Source organism: Mercenaria mercenaria, chromosome 11 (genome assembly GCF_021730395.1).
Source record: "Mercenaria mercenaria strain notata chromosome 11, MADL_Memer_1, whole genome shotgun sequence".
NCBI classification, from domain to species: domain Eukaryota; kingdom Metazoa; phylum Mollusca; class Bivalvia; order Venerida; family Veneridae; genus Mercenaria; species Mercenaria mercenaria.
Window position 1 is genome coordinate 66,506,873 of NC_069371.1, and position 17,711 is coordinate 66,524,583.

At 34.3% G+C, this 17,711-nt stretch overlaps 1 protein-coding gene across 1 annotated transcript in view; it reads left to right on the forward strand.

The window, feature by feature from the left end:
• LOC123531919 (uncharacterized) overlaps positions 1–16,275 on the forward strand; it is a 69,277-nt gene extending 53,002 nt beyond the window's left edge. The window contains exons 3-8 of the mRNA XM_053518162.1: positions 3,672–3,882; positions 4,466–4,483; positions 9,993–10,042; positions 13,070–13,139; positions 14,361–14,431; positions 16,171–16,275. Of these exons, the coding sequence (XP_053374137.1) occupies positions 3,846–3,882; positions 4,466–4,483; positions 9,993–10,042; positions 13,070–13,139; positions 14,361–14,431; positions 16,171–16,275 (351 nt within the window). The 5' untranslated portion in view covers positions 3,672–3,845. The remainder of the gene's footprint in view (positions 1–3,671; positions 3,883–4,465; positions 4,484–9,992; positions 10,043–13,069; positions 13,140–14,360; positions 14,432–16,170) is intronic.
• The last annotated feature ends 1,436 nt before the right edge of the window (positions 16,276–17,711 follow it).

Consider the following 17,711-nt stretch of genomic DNA (forward strand, 5'->3'; position numbering starts at 1 on the left):
AAAACCTATTTTAATTGGAAACACTGGATGTCACAGTCTCTATGTAATGGTTATCTATAAAGTATAGTTAATTTGAAACCGTCTAATCGTCTTACCATAAATGATAAAATATATGACTTTTCATTCCCTTGCAAAATCATTTTTTTATGCAAACATTCCATCTCATCTCCAGGCGTGTGATCCTTTTATTTCTCACTGAATATGATATTATGTTTTGCATTAACTTTTTCTTAGTTAATGAAGGATGCAAATAATTAGTGAACAATTCTGTTGATAGTTTTAAAATTTTAAAATCGTGCAACAAATTGGTTGCTATATTTGCCAAATAAAAAATGGTCCCAATTAATTTTGATCACAATTTGTAATTTATGAATTAAATATTTCTTTTTTATTGGTGTTCTCTTATAAGGGAGGTAATTTTCTTAACCAACTATATCGTGTATCATTGTTCCTTCGCAAGAGAAGGAACACTTATGGTGAACATGTCACACTTGACTGAGCATGTAATGGATACAAGGGTATCGTCAAAGGAATCCGATTTCCCGTAGGGCGCCGCCATCTTGGACTCATGCATATTCATTACAGATAGCCTCTAGCCCAATATGTGTTTACGCATAATCAATCTTTATTCCAATCTTTAAATAGTGCAATACAACTACGTAAATTAACAGAACAAGAAGACACAATTATAAAGTTTAAATCATGTTACTCCTCGACTGAATATATCATAGTAAAGAATAGAGATTAATGAAATGAATATGCATCATCTAAAAATAGACTCCCGCCAAAAAAAAACGTAATAAATTTGTCCCTGGTCACGTGATTCCTTTAGCTTTTAACGTTTCAAATTTGCAAGTCATTTCTTTTGCGTACTTTTTTACTTCCTGATTTGTTTTTCGAATCGTAAACGCATGTACGAAATTTGTTTGTGTTAAGTGTGCGGGTACTCGCTGGTGTAGTCGCGTGATGAAAATATCCGGAAGTGAAATACAGACTGCAAAACCAATGCTTCTAATAGCATAATATGTACTGCACTTGCTTATATTAAAAAACAGCTTTGGGTTATGATAAAACTGTTAATACTTAGATTAGTTCTTAAATAGATCTAATTAAGTTTGCACACAAAAAAATGACAAAACATATTTTTGTCATTGCATTATTAAACATTTGTAACATAATGCTTAAACAATATCCCTTAAAAAGAATATTTTATATGTGCTAGAAGGAACCTTTTGGTAATCTAAATCTTGTATTACATAATGTTTATTATTTTAATCATTTATATAAAATGTCCCGATACTTCAGAATGAACATTCTGGTTGTAGTTTTTTTTTATCTCTCTCCATTGTTGAGCTAAATGAATCAACTTCTGTTGTGTTTTTTTTTTAAAACTTTAACTTAAATGAAATAGATAGGAAATACATTGACGTAATTTTAAGATATTTAATTTGTACTATTATCAAATTATGGTGCATTTTGTGTTTTTTCATGATTATTCTATGGCGGCAATCTCAGACCAATGCATGGCTGAGTGGTTAGAGGAAGCTGCTTTCGAATCACCCCCCGTAATCTCTGTGGGATTGAAACCCTTCAAGTGATGTACAGTGTTTTCATGTGATAAAGTAATCCAGCAGGCTTACCGGAAATTATTAGTTCTACCCAGTCTGTCCTAATTCCCAGATCCGCACCTAGGTCCTTTCTCTACCATTTAAAATTAAGAAATCGGCATATTCCTAACTTGTTTCGGTTTGATATAAAACTCAACAAAACAGTGAATCAGAGCCAAGTTCTTGAAAACAATCTAATTTTGTACAATTATATTACAATTACAATTTTACGCCACACCGATATAGTAACAGAGAATATTGTAAGTTTCTTTAACTGTAGAGGCAGGCCGCAGATGATCCTCCTTGCATTATTTCAGAAATGGATGGCCGCCTGGTAGAACCATTGACCTTCTGCAAACCAACTAGATGGCTCATCTGCTGACCTAGGCAGGGCTCGAACCTACAGCTCAATGCGTATGGTCATGTTATTTTATACCTACAACCACTAAGGCACAGTGGTACCTTGTTAAGTGTACTACATGACCAATTAAATTGCCAGACAAAAACATCACTGAAAAATAGTTTGACGATTGAACTGTTATATTCTTTAGCAATGTAGTATTATATTATGTTATATTAGTAACATAGTCATAAATAGGGTTCTATCAGTCTGAGAGTAGAATGGTATTTCCCTTGCTATTCTTGCGTTAATAATTTTCAGCTCATAATAGTAAATTATTTACATTCAACCATTTATACCTAAAATGACTCTGGCTAACCATTACAGAGTCTTACTTTGGTAATTCAACATATTGTTCAAAGTTCGCCGCCAAAGTAAAAGATATCCTAATCGCAAGAATTACACAAAATACTGAAGGGTCTTTTCATCGCTTACCATTTCTTGCCACAAGAGGTCATGGGAGTCGTGACACTTCAGTTGTGTTCTTCAGCATTTTCTTTTTTATATTTAATTTTTGTCCAATCAGTAAGTCGATATGTCAATAAATTGTTTTATTGAAACCAAACTGCCATACACAATAAAACAAGAGCTGTCTCCATAGGATGACATATGCCCCCGATGGCACTTTGAATGAGTAGTTATGGCCGATGTTAGAGTTTAGGACCTTTGACCTACGGAGCTGGGTCTTGCGCGCGACACGTCGTCTTACTGTGTCACACATTCATGCGTAGTTATTTTAAAATCCATGCATGAATGACAAAGATATGGACCGGACATGCCTATCAATGCACTATCATGAAAAATGACCTTTAACGTCTAAGTGTGACCTTGACCTTTGAGCTACGGACCTGGGTCTTGCGCACGACACGTCGTCTTACTATGGTACACATTCATGCCAAGTTATTTGAAAATCCATCCATGGATGACAAAGATATGGACCGGACACGCCCATCAATGCACTATCCTTTAACGTCTAAGTGTGACCTTGACCTTTGAGCTACGGACCTGGGTCTTGCGCGCGACACGTCGTCTTACTGTGGTACACATTCATGCCAAGTTATTTGAAAATCCATCCATGGTTGACAAAGATATGGACCGGACACGCCCATCAATGCACTATCCTTTAACGTCTAAGTGTGACCTTGACCTTTGAGCTACGGACCTGGGTCTTATGCGCGACACGTCGTCTTACTGTGGTACACATTCATGCCAAGTTATTTGAAAATCCATCCATCGATGACAAAGATATGGACCGGACACGCCCATCAATGCACTATCCTTTAATGTCGAAGTGTGACCTTGACCTTTGAGCTACGGACCTGGGTCTTGCGCGCGACACGTCGTCTTACTGTGGTACACATTCATGCCAAGTTATTTGAAAATCCATCCATCAATGACAAAGATATGGACCGGACACGAATATTGCGGACAGACTGACAGACCGACAGACTGACAGACCGACAGACCGACAGACGGTTCAAAAACTATATGCCTCCCTTCGGGGGCATAAAAAGAAGAAGTCTTCAACACCATTCTTCTATTAAATAAGTCAAAATGTAAGGTGTCGCGAGTTATTCAGGTAGTCATAGCTCCTGCTATTTCTTAAAACATGATATCACGTGATCAAATTAAATGATTTTAATTAATTTTACGTCTTTTTTCAGCACACTTATAAACTAAATAACAAGATACAAAGAAGATCAACTTTACACAGCGCGAAAGAGAAACAGTTCGGGGATAATATCTGTACCTTAGAACATTTGGGCAACTGCAAAAGTCCAGCTGATAGAAGATAGGGAATACATACCCGAAGTCTTAACATATTGTAGGAACAAACTATGGAAAAAATGGAACCGAGAATGAAATCACCTGCAGGTAAAAAATATTATTATATCACCTATAAATTAACAAGATCCCAACGTTCCAATGTACTATCCGCGAAGCAAATATAGTTTATATTTCATTGGTTTTGTATTTTCCCTAATGTGAAGAAATAATATAATCCAAACTAGTTTTGGCCTTTCTTGTTTTCGAGATACAAGATCTGTTGAAATCCTTGTAAATTTATTCATTCTTACAAACTGACACAAAAATGTTCTTTCGAAACCTCATTTTTCTCTATGCTAATCTCAACAGATTCAGAAATTAATCGAGTTTTGTATAACATTTGTCTGGCCTTTGAACACGATTCCAAGCTGTTTTTGTCAAAGTAAACGAGATCAAGGGAACGGAATTGGATTTCAAACATTTTAATCTTCTCACAATGAATCAAGTGTTTATCTGGGTGTGTTAGTGCCGCCATGGCCCTGTTATGAAACTGACTTCAATATAAACCAAATGTAACAATGTGAACAAGCCAGAACTGTAGTTTCAAAAAGTTGTCTTTATACTTGTTTTGTTATAAATAATTAACATACAATATTGTTATTGTAAATATATTAAATAATTTCTTTTCCAGTTGCAGCCGAAACTACAGGTAAATGTGGTAAATGTTGTATTCTGCTTTAGAATAGCTTATTAATATAATATTATCTTGTATATTTTGTCGCTTAATTGCTATTATAATTGTGTTCTATGTCCATGTTGATTAAATAAGGAGTTTGGCTAACTTAACTATGGCTAAAATAGGATTTAGAATACTGTAGCATTCATCTCACGATTTGTTGAAAGAAACATGTGTGTACAGTATAGTGTGAGTTTTTATATGTAGTATATTGCTTATATGATTCTTATATTCTCGACCCACTTACATGTCATATGTATGACCGCACAATGTCAGTTTTACTGAGTCGCGGCAGTCACATGTATATCATATATCATTAGCTTTAGTCAGTTTTACAGAGTCGTAGCAATCCCATGTAGATCATATATCATTAGCTTTAGTCAGTTTTACAGAGTCACAGCAGTCGCATGTATTTCATATATAATTAGCCTTAGTCAGTTTTACAGAGTCGCAGCAGTCACATGTAGATCATATATCATTAGCTTTAGTCAGTTTTACAGAGTCGCAGCAGTCACGTGTATATCATATATAGTTAGCTTAGTCAGTTTTACAGACTCGCAGCAGTCACATGTAGACCATATATCATTAGCTTTAGTCAATTTTACAGAGTCGCAGCAGTCACGTGTATATCATATATAATTAGCTTTAGTCAGTTTTACAGAGTCGCAGCAGTCACATGTATATCATATAACATTAGCTTTAGTCAGTTATACAGAGTCGCAGCAGACACATGTATATGATATATCATTAGCTTTAGTCAGTTTTATAGAGTCGCAGTAGTCATATGTATATCATATATCATTAGCTTCAGTCAGTTTAAGAGTCGCAGAAGTCGCATGTATATCATATATCATTAGCTTTAGTCTGTTTTACAGAGCCGCAGCAGTCGCATGTATACCATATATAGTTCATTAGCTTTATGCAGTTTTACAGAGCCGCAGCAGTCGCATGTATATCATATGTCATTAGCTTCAGTCAGTTACAGAGTCGCAGCAGACACATGTATATCATATGTCATTAGTTTTAGTCAGTTTTACAGAGTCGCAGCAGTCACGTGTATATCATATATCATTAGCTTCAGTCAGTTTTACAGAGTCGCAGCAGTCACATGTATATCATATATAATTAGCTTCCGTCAGTTTATCAGAGCCGCAACAGTCACATGTATATCATATATCATTCATAAACTTTAGTCAGTTTTACAGAGCCGCAGCAGCCACATATATATCATATATCATTCATTAGCTTAAGTCAGTTTTACAGAGTCGCAGCAGCCACATGTATATCATATATCTTTCATCAGCTTTAGTCAGTTTTACAGAGTCGCAGCAGCCACATGTATGTCATATATCTTTCATTAGCTTTAGTCAGTTTTACAGAGTCGCAGCAGCCACATGTTTATCATATATCATTCATTTGCTTTAGTCAGTTTTACAGAGTCGCAGCAGCCACATCTATATCATACATAATTATCTTTAGTCAGTTTTACAGAGTCGCAGCAGCCACATGTATATCATATATCATTAGCCTCAGTCAGTTTTACAGAGTCGCAGCAGTCGCATGTATATCATATATCATTCATTAGCTTTAGTCAGTCATATATCATGAGCTTCAGTCAGTTTCAAAGAGTCGCAGCAGTCACATGTATATCATATATCATTCATTAGCTTTAGTCAGTTTTACAGAGTCGCAGCAGCCACATGTTTATCATATATCATTCATTTGCTTTAGTCAGTTTTACAGAGTCGCAGCAGCCACATCTATATCATACATAATTATCTTTAGTCAGTTTTACAGAGTCACAGCAGCCACATGTATATCATATATCATTAGCCTCAGTCAGTTTTACAGAGTCGCAGCAGTCGCATGTATATCATATATCATTAGCTTTAGTCAGTTTTACAGAGTCGCAGCAGTCGCATGTATATAATATAACATTAGCTTTAGTCAGTTTTACAGAGTCGCAGCAGTCGCATGTATATCACATATCATTAGCTTTAGTTAGTTTTACAGAGTCGCAGCAGTCGCATGTATATCACATATCATTAGCTTTAGTCAGTTTTACAGAGTCGCAGCAGTCGCATGTATATCATATATCATTAGCTTTAGTCAGTTTTACAGAGTCGCAGCAGTCGCATGTATATCATATATCATTAGCTTTAGTCAGTTTTACATAGTCGCAGCAGTCACTTGTATATCATATTATAAGATTCTTTCACTGATGGTAAGTACAGATGGGAATATCCGACTCGAGGGTAACTGTTTACGCGGAAACGAGGTTTCTGCCGAGTTACCGCTTAAACAGTTACCCGAGAGCCGGATATTTCCATCTGCACCTACCACCAGTTATTGAATCTTTTTCTTGCATGCCATATTCAACAAATAATAGTAAAAATAAATTCAAACAAATGATTTTCTTATAGCAATTGTTTCTTAAAATGGCATATCAACAAAGCGCGGGAACTTTGCTTCCGTAAACAGGAAGTACGTCATGACGTTACAAAGACTGAAACAACGTAATAGTTCCGGTTTTGTTTTATCATCTGCAGTGAAACGTTATGCTTTTTTTCCGAAAAATGACGTTTTTTGAATCGAGAAATATGTTATACGTAACAAAGTGAAACTATCAAGGTATCTGATGTTTATTCCGTTTGACGTAAAACATTCTTATTACTACAAAAATCTACTGAACAGATGTAGTTCGTTATACGTCATTTACTGCACGAGAGTCATCTTACACCCCGGGGTATAAGATGGTGTTCTCCAGCACCGGTGAAATAACCAGAAATCCGAGTCTGGTATGCAAGAAATCATTAGCTTCAGTCAGTTTTACAGAGTCGCAGCAGTCACATGCATATCATATATCATTAGCTTCAGTCAGTTTTACAGAGTCGCAGCAGTCACATGTATATCATTTATAATTAGCTTCAGTCAGTTTAACAGAGCCGCGGCAGTCACATGTATATCATATATCATTCATAAGCTTTAGTCAGTTTTACAGAGCCGCAGCAGCCACATATATATCATATATCATTCATTAGCTTAAGTCAGTTTTACAGAGCCGCAGCAGCCATATGTATATCATATATCATTCATCAGCTTTAGTCGGTATTACAGAGTCGCAGCAGCCACATGCATATCATATATCATTAGCTTCAGTCAGTTTTACAGAGTCGCAGCAGTCACATGTATATCATATATAATTAGCTTCAGTCAGTTTAACAGAGCCGCAGCAGTCACATGTATATCATATATCATTCATAAGCTTTAGTCAGTTTTACAAAGCAGCAGCAGCCACATATATATCATATATAATTCATTAACTTAAGTCAGTTTTACAGAGTCGCTGCAGCCACATGTATATCATATATCATTCATCAGCTTAAGTCAGTATTACAGAGTCGCAGCAGCCACATGTATATCATATATCATTAGCTTCAGTCAGTTTTACAGAGTCGCAGCAGTCACATGTACATCATATATAATTAGCTTCAGTCAGTTTATAAGAGTCGCAGCAGCCACATGTATATCATATATAATTAGATTTAGTCAGTTTAACAGAGTCGCAGCAGCCACATGTATATCATATATCATGAGCTTCAGCCAGATTCACAGATTCGCGGCAGTCACATATATATCATATATCATTCATTAGCTTTAGTTAGTTTTACAGAGTCGCAGCAACAACATGTATATCATATATCATGAGCTTCAGTCAGATTCACAGATTCGCGGCAGTCACATATATATCTTATATCATTCATTAGCTTTAGTCAGTTTTACAGAGTCGCAACAACCACATATATATCATATATCATTCATTAGCTGTAGTCAGTTTTACAGAGTCGCAGCAGCCACATGTATGTCATATATAATTAGCTTTAGTCAGTTTTACAGAGTCGCAACAGCCACATGTATATTATATATCATTCATTAGCTCTAGTCAGTTTTACAGAGTTGCAACAACCACATATATATCATATATCATTCATTAGCTGTAGTCAGTTTTACAGAGTCGCAGCAGCCACATGTATGTCATATATAATTAGCTTTAGTCAGTTTTACAGATTCGCAACAGCCACATGTATATTATATATCATTCATTAGCTCTAGTCAGTTTTACAGAGTCGCAGCAGCCACATGTATATCATATATCATTCATTAGCTTTAGTCAGTTTTACAGAGTCGCAGCAGCCACATGTATATCATATATTATTCATTAGCTTTAGTCAGTTTTACAGAGCCCTAGCAGCCACATGTATATCATATATCATTCATTAGCTTTAGTCAGTTTTACAGAGTCACAGCAGCCACATGTGTATCATATATCATTCATTAGCTTTAGTCAGTTTTACAGAGTCGCAGCAGCCACATGTATATCATTAGCTTTAATCAGTTTTACAGAGTCGCAGCAGCCACATGTATATCATATATCGTTCATTAGCTTTCGTCAGTTTTACAAAGTCGCAGCAGCCACATGTATCTCATATATCATTCATTAGCTTTAGTCAGTTTTACAGAGTCGCAGCAGCCACATGTATTTCATACCAGTATATCATTAGGTTTATAAAAGATTATAATACTGTAGTAATTTTCGTCTTTTGCTTCTGAACTCCGTGTAGATGAAACGAAAAATCGTTGATTTCAGATGTTCTAATATTATGAATTTATTCACTTTGGTTGCAATTGACAATTTATTCATTTTGGTTGACAAACACTTTATATAACATGCATTTATAGAATCAAGAGTGTTGTTGGTTTTGTTTTTAAATGAACCGATTCAAAATAAAACGTCGTCTTATAATAATTTAAAATTCAATAACGAATGACTTGCTTTTGTAAGATTTTATAACAGTAATGCATATTTTCTGTTCTACAGTTGTGTTGTGTCTTAAATGTTGCAATAATTTTAGGGTAAACACACGGTCGTGTTAAATAAAAAGCTACGATAGGACGAGTGCACGAATAGAATACTGGACGAAGCGAGTTCCATACGATTTTTAGCTGTGTCTTGTAAAATATATCTCCGTACTGTAGTGTAAAATGTTAAATTAACGTTTTATTAAATAGTCTATTTTTTATTTACAATTTGTGTAACAACAAAAAAGTACAAAAACAATCAATCCATAGAAACAACGTTTAACGTTATCGTAGACTAAAAGAAGATTGAGTGCGGATGGTCGTTTGTTCGTTCTCTGGCCGCATCATATCAAAGACGTGAAAAATGAGTATAGTATCTTCCTTATTGGCGCTCAGCATTAAGAGGATAGTGCCAGGACTGGTCAGCCTAGTGTCAGTATAATGTGACTGGGTGGGGTATTATGTAGTGTGTCTACGGCGTGATATTCCAATGAGGCAGAACTTTAAAGTTTGCCATTGCGCTCACTGCCACACGTATACAACGGCGTTTATATGACTTAAAATTTGTAAATCACACCCACACACATCAACATATGTACGCTGAGTTGATCTTTTTTTTCAGCTACTGTGCCGAGAGTTGTACCAAAGGAGCTTATTTCTACAAGAAAACAGGTACTATTTTAATTTATTCACGTGTTTTCATCATGGCTAAAACATAAAAATAAATTTTGTAGTTCAATTGCTTTTGGTATATATTTACAGTTGTCTGGCATACCAAATGCCTTCCATTTTTCTTTTGTAATATATATTATCATTTATAGATATATAAAGCCGGCGACTGGATTTAAGAGAAAGCTGCTTTTTTACTATTATCGTAGTTTAACCATTGAACGTTTTAATTCGTTATTGAGAAGGAAGAACATGTTTACAGAGATTGATGTAGTTTGGTGAGAGTAATATGATTGTCACCGTGCTGCTTCGTTTGTACCCCCGTATTTAACCGTGTATAGCATAGTTTTTAAAAAGTAAGGGTCAAAGTGCACAACTTGGGTGGCTTAATTTTTGTATATCAGACTTATGGTAGAAATATTGTTTTGTGTTAATTGTTCGGGCAAAGGAAATGAATTACGAGGGGCGTTCAATACATAATGATACTCCGTGTGTAGTTCGTAAACAGTGAGTATTTTTAAATGCGGTTTCAGGACATTATCGAGCTATTTATTGGAAACAAAATGCCATAAGAATGATAAAAATCGGAAGATTCAAAGTAAAAATATAATCATTTGAGTGAGGTTTACTCAGGTATACTGGACCATGTATATGTCCAAAAAACTGAGATTTGATATGATATTCCTTGATTGTACTATTCAACAACTAGAACTGTAGTTCAATATTCAGTATAAACAGTTAAAACAAATCATCATCTTAAAATAAACATTTGAAAACTAAAATTAAAAAAAATGATAACAGTATTAAATGGAGTGTGTATATTTTTACTCGAAAAATGATAAGTTGAGTACAGTAAGCCTTTGCAATTTTGTAATGTGTGTTCATCGTTGAAAAAGTTCTTGTATTTAAAGTTGATACTAATTTCTTAATTCTCGATTGCGAAACAAGTTCTTACAAAATAGATTAATTGCTCTCGAGACTTATTCCAGATGGAATCAACCACGAGTTTAGATGTTTTAGTTGTGTTATAAAATGAAAAACGCAGTAAGTAGTTAAAAACAAACTCAAACTCATCATAAATTGCTGTACCCCGTAGAAAAACTATTGAATTTTACAAGTTATTCTAATATTCTGAGACCCTGGATACCCAGGACAAACCTAAGTTATAATTATTTTTGCTATGGTCCAGTATACCTGAGTACAACTCAAATGATTATATTTTTTACTTTGAATCTACCTAATTTTATCATTTATATGGCAATTTGTTCCCAATAAATTTTTCTATAATGTGCTAAAACCGCATTCAACAATAACCACCGGTTACGGAACTACACACGGAGTATCATTATTTATTGAACGCCCCTCGTATTCTCTTCGATTGATGATAGTAAGAATACAGAACTGATCAAAACACAAACACATTGAAAATACAAAAGCCACTGTCTTGAAGCCGCAACGGTACAACAAAACAGATACATGCTGTATAAATGACTGAGTAGGGGTTTTGCAATGCCACATAGCATGATTTATGCATAAGCGACCTTTAAAACATATTAGGTAACGTATGTCTGATTCTTAGATTTCCCCATTTTCTGTCCTTTTATTTTTTTTGTGATGGTATTATTCAGGCATTCGCACGTACTGTACCACATCTATAGTTAATTATCAATACGTTACATTTTTTTTCTGAAGTAGAAACCACAAAAAAGTGCTAATCTATGATATTTACAGTGATTCTGAAAGATGTATCATTGTTTTACTGTAATTTGTCGACATCCAGTAATTCAGTACAGTAGCATCATTAAGCACACAATACATTATAACGGCCATGCGTGCATGTCCAGTAAGTAAACATGGTTTATTCGAAAAAAAGACATATAAATGCAACCGCTGGTGTGTTTTCAATTTTGCTAGTTCTCCAAGGTAGAACATTTGAGTGGTTACCGCTGTTATACCCCAGTCACACATACGGCGCGGATAACTACGTCTAGCCACAGATAGACACGTAGTAATCCGTATCGATCCGTATCGATCCGTACCTGAGCCGTACCTTAAAGTAGTAAGCTGTATCAGTCCGTACCAGTCCTTACGGGTCAAGTAAGGATCGATACGGATTACTACGTTTCTATCCGTAGCTAAACGTAGCTATCCGTGCCGTATGTGTGACTGTGGTATTACATTTGAAAGTATCTTCATGTACTAAAAGTCAAAGTTGTACACGTTAGCTTACTTTTACATCAGCAATAATAGAAAACTAATGGTACCCCGAAACTTTCTAAATGGAACAGTACTTGGCTCGATGTATTAAAAACAGCTTATGCTCTATATGTATTACATTTGTACGCACGCTGTCTTATATATACACTGATTGCAAAATAGTATAATTTCAAGAAAATACATAAAATTATAAATCTTAAAGCAATTGTTTCACGTTGTCTTATCAAAAGATCCAAATGGAGAAAATTACGCATTTTGTCAAACACAATTTACTAAAACGAGTATAAATTTTGTATGACATGAGGTAGGAAGCGACATACGGTCTTAAACGGTCCCGGAATAAATGCATTTAAGGCTGGTGTAGATGAACATTTGCCAAATTTCGGGGGTAATTAATCGAAAAACTAGCCGACTCACAGAAACCGAACAAGTTAGAAAAGAGAGTGTAATAAAATAGTTCCCCGCTGAGAAAGGCTATGGACGTTTGTGACAGATCAACAGATTATATATTTAAACATATAAAAATGGTCAATCTGAAGTATAATTACAAGAATGCATTCAACAACTACTCTGAGGTCAGAACACCAAAAGCCATACTTTTAAGGGGACGGCTAAGCAAGTTGCAATTCTACTCCGTCTTTCCTTTTGTCGAAGTTAGTTGTGAGAGGATTTAACAAAGTCATCAAAAACAAGTCAAGTAATAACAGACATATGTTGTAAGTATACCTTTTTTGAAAAAAATACAACATATATCTAATTGCCAAAAAGGGGTAAATGTGTATCATATTAAAGACATGTTTTCCTTACATTTAGGAATTAAAAAGTGCTGGCGGAGCAGAAGACGAAGATGGCTCGGTTCGGAAGTGCATAAATCCGAAATATGGTAGGACTTTACTACATCTTAAGACCAGAAATGTCAATGTAACCTCTGATTTACTCTTACTCGTCAATCTTTTTAAGACAATAATACAAACTTATTCGAACATTAGAAACAGTAATTGTAGCTAGAATACTATTTCATTAATCATTTAGTCATTTAAGGGTTAAACTAAGCTCATACATGTAGTCAGCATCAATTCATTTGTTAAAGAACGGCTCCAATACTCATTATAAAAATCTTATTATTGGTGAGAGAGATAGAAGGGTCTTTCTTTAAATAGTTAGAACTTCCATTTTACATTTTGATCCTTTCAAGTAAGTCGTGTGTAATTTTCTCATTTTATCTTATGTAACTACTGCTAAAGACAGCACATATATTATAGGATATTAACAGATACGTGTTGAATACGCTTCAGTATATATACTCGCTATGATTCAGCATTTAAATGTATACTGTTTAACAAAACAAATTGATTATGTGCATTAATATATGCATAAGTTACAATCAACATGTGAATTTCTTAGAATGCAGACTAGTGTCAAATGACTGACTTGACCGATATGCATTCTTTTGGTTAACTGTAATATCTGAAAAGGTTGTCCCATTTAACAAGCTTGTACCATACTGCATTATCTGAGGGATTTTTCTTTGTACGCAAGACGTCCCTTAGTAGTCTTTCCAGAATTTTACGATTCAGGAGAATCAATGACGAAAGTCTCTATCAAGGATGAAATTCTCTAAACACGGTGCTGTCTGAGAAATCCAGCATAACTATCAGCTTATGCAATCGCACAAGGTTTTTGTGATGTAGTAAACCTTTTATATTAATTCCAGTGTAGACATTATATTATGCAATATCCAATTGTTGATCGGCTTGCTACCTTAAATGGCGTCACAATTTTGTTTAGAACAAGGGTCCAGTTGATATTTTGGTATAAATTGTCAAAAATATGTTTAGTAAATATGGTTACTTCATGGGCTTTCATCCTAAACAATAGTATATCTAGCTCGGTTTTCAAAGATGTCCTTATACAATAAATTACCTCCAATTCAAACTGACAGGCAAAACTGCTAGTCCCACAAATAGTAGAAGAGGAACGCTATTTACTAATACACTATACAGCACTTTTGAAAATTGTATGACTTAAGTCGTAGAAGATCTTATCTATCTTTTTTGTTTGTTATATCTTTCCACACCTATTATAACATTTTTAATTTTTCCAGCATCTTCAGCAAACGATACAAAACTGAATTTGGACACAAAACAGATCCATAAAGATGAGATACAGAATCAGGTATATATTCTTATCTATCAACTTGTTTTGAAATTTCAGAAAAATTAAATCTTAAATCATAGTTAAATACCAGTACTTTTCTAGGTAATTTCTGAACACATCTAAGGCCTCGTTTATTGATTACGTTCATTGAAATCCTCATCATTACTACACGCTCTGTTAAAGAGAAGTACCGATAAATATGTATTCCATAAGATGTTGCCTGAAGTACAACCCTATCCATACTTCGGATATATACAATACTAAAATCAAAATCACCCATTTTGTCATGAGTTTAAGTATGTGTGATATTGTCATAAATAGAGATATATAAACCTAAAACGAAGCAGCAGTACCCTATCATATTTCTTCCCGAGGATAAAAAGTATCCAACAATTTAGCAAATAGGCAATATCCATAATCAGAATATTATCCAGTCAAATTTCAATATACATTGTAGTATATTATTTAACAGTGCAACTAATAAAAACCTTTAATGAAAGTGCATGCGAGAAATGTAGCATTCTACCTGACAGAAGACGTTTTAATAAGGGCAGTTAGTTTGACATTAATTAAACTACGCTATATGTGAAAGTAATGTACATTGTATAAATCATATGTACTGACTGAAGACCTGTAACTTTTGACTTAACTCTGTAACTCATGAAACTTCCATTAAGAAGCGGAAATCAGTTTACTGATGTCATGCTTACACAGCGAATAAATTTTACACTGGGTGTAAAATAAGCATTGACATTTATTAAGAACAAACTAGACTAGCCACCAGACTGATAATAATTAAGAATTTGTCACAAAATTTCAACTTTTGTAATTTTTATTTTATTTTATGTCATAAAATTTGTCACAAAATATCAACTTATGTCATTTTTCTTTTATTTTATGTCATAGTAACACGTGCCAGTCAATCGTAGAGATTTTCGCAGAGAACTGATTGCAGTTTTACATGATATTAGACATAGGATATAGACTGGCCATATTCACAGTTTTACTAATAAAGAATATAATGTGTCACAGTTTCGAATCTAGTCTAGGAAAGAACAATCCAAGTGTTTTTTTCATTAATTAGCAATTGTGATATTGATTTAAATTTGTAAAAGGAGTAATGTGTGGGTTGGGGGAATACTCGAAATAGAAATACAATAATTCAAAACACTTATAGGCCCAAACCAACCGAAGCTGCTAAACACCTGGGCGTCGCTATACATAAAGATCTCACTTGGTGCAAATAAATTAATAATATAGCAACAGAAACTTAACGGTATTTCAAATGACAGATCAAATGGCATTTGTTTTACTATTTTGTACTAGTAGCACTTTCTTAAGCAACAAAAAACTATACGGGAGCAAGAAAACTAGCATCTCGGTACTTGTGCAACGCATATGGTCACTCAAGTGGTGTTATCCAAATGCTTTAAAGACTGAACCGGCAATCTTGAATAACCTATGTTTAAGCCTGCCTTATTTCGTATATTCCTTAACTATATCCACGATACGTTCCTATCATTTCACTGAGTGAAATCTAGCAAATAGTAAAAAACATCTAATTAAATTAAATAACGCGTTATACTAAAAAAGCATCAAACTATGTAAAAAAAAGTTTTGTTGCTAAATTTATAAAATGTTTGATTTGTCTGAAATACTACTAGTAGCCTTACGATAATAAACAACTTTTCTTTTTTTACCCAAATAAATTGATGCTTGTGCGAAATTCTAACGATAAACCATCTATATCATTAAAGGACAAAGGATTATACAACTTGGGCGGATCTGATGGCGAAGACGCTACAGGTAATATTTTGATATTTTCCTCAGAAGAGCAATATCAGAAAATTAAACTTACCTGAAGGTATCTTACAGTTTGACTAGGTTTTTTGTTATCCAGTCATTCTGTAAAGGATTAGATATAGATGCCGAAGTTCATGGTTTGCATGAGTTCAGTCCTTAGATCTTGGTGCTGATGGGAATGACTTTGAAATCAAGTTATCTGACATGGAGGATTTAGAGGTTTATATAAACCCCCAACGATCTGCAATTTTCTATTTATTTATCTTCCACTTATTGCTGTATAGGGATCACAAAGACATTTTAGATTTTTGTTTAAAACCAGAGTGTAAATTATCATATAGATGTTATTAACTCACAATACACGCACGTACCAAGTGTGTATCAAAAGACTCGGATAATAAAGTTTTTATGATACAGTGTACATTTAATTGCAAATTTAAAACAACTTTAATACAATAGTGCTAATATTCATATTTTCCTTAAACAAAGTATGTTTATTTACTTATGCTAAAATAACGCTATCTTTGTTGGGCAACCAGGATAGAAGAATCAAATTTTAAAAATAGTTCCATTGAAAATCTGACGTATATAACTCAGTGAAAACAATTACGCGTAAATGATCAGTTGATCGAGTTTTAAACAAATCAGTTGATAGACCAAACTCTGATTAACCACCTTTATAAACGCTTTTAATTAAGATATTACTCCAAATCACCGACATACAAAATAAATGCTTGCACACAATGCAGATTTGTGAAGGAACACAAGGTATAGGTAGTCACATTTATTTTCGGCTTTTCCCTAAGGCCAATAAAAAATGTAACAAAATAAGCTATTTATAGTAATATTAAGGGAAGTTATCCGTACAAAAATTACTCATCAGTCTAACATTGCGAGGGACTGCTTAGAAAGTAGCGAATTGTAGCTCGAAGATGATTTGCAAATCAAGACAATTTTTAAATAAAATTCCCCGTGCCATAGCACAACATTTTGTGACCAGCGAAATACGCCGTTGCACGTTATGCAAAAAGTATTAAAATACTCCGTTTTCTTACCAGCATCGGTAGTTTGTATTTTAAAGAGGAAGGCGTTCGTCCTAATTTCATGAAATTTCATCGGGTATTAACAAAGTTTCGACCAAAAATGTTACCTGAAGCCAGCCGATTTGTTCACAAATCGGGCTCCGTGCCTTAAATTACCTTCTGGTCACGTGGGTTCCCCTCAGTGTTCACAAACAATTGAAAACTGAAAACAAATATATTTCTTCCGTAGAATAAAAAGTGTTTAATTCTGTCTTTTTACTGTCATTAATCAGCAGTCACAAACTTGTACCAACATTTCATCAATCAGTCCATATCATATATTTAAAAGTCTATAACTGCAGAGTATACATTTCAGGCACTGAAATGACAAAATGTTGCATTTATTTTTATATATAACCAAATTAACAGTTACATACTTAGTAAATTGGTAATGTTCTCAATAAAATATTCTA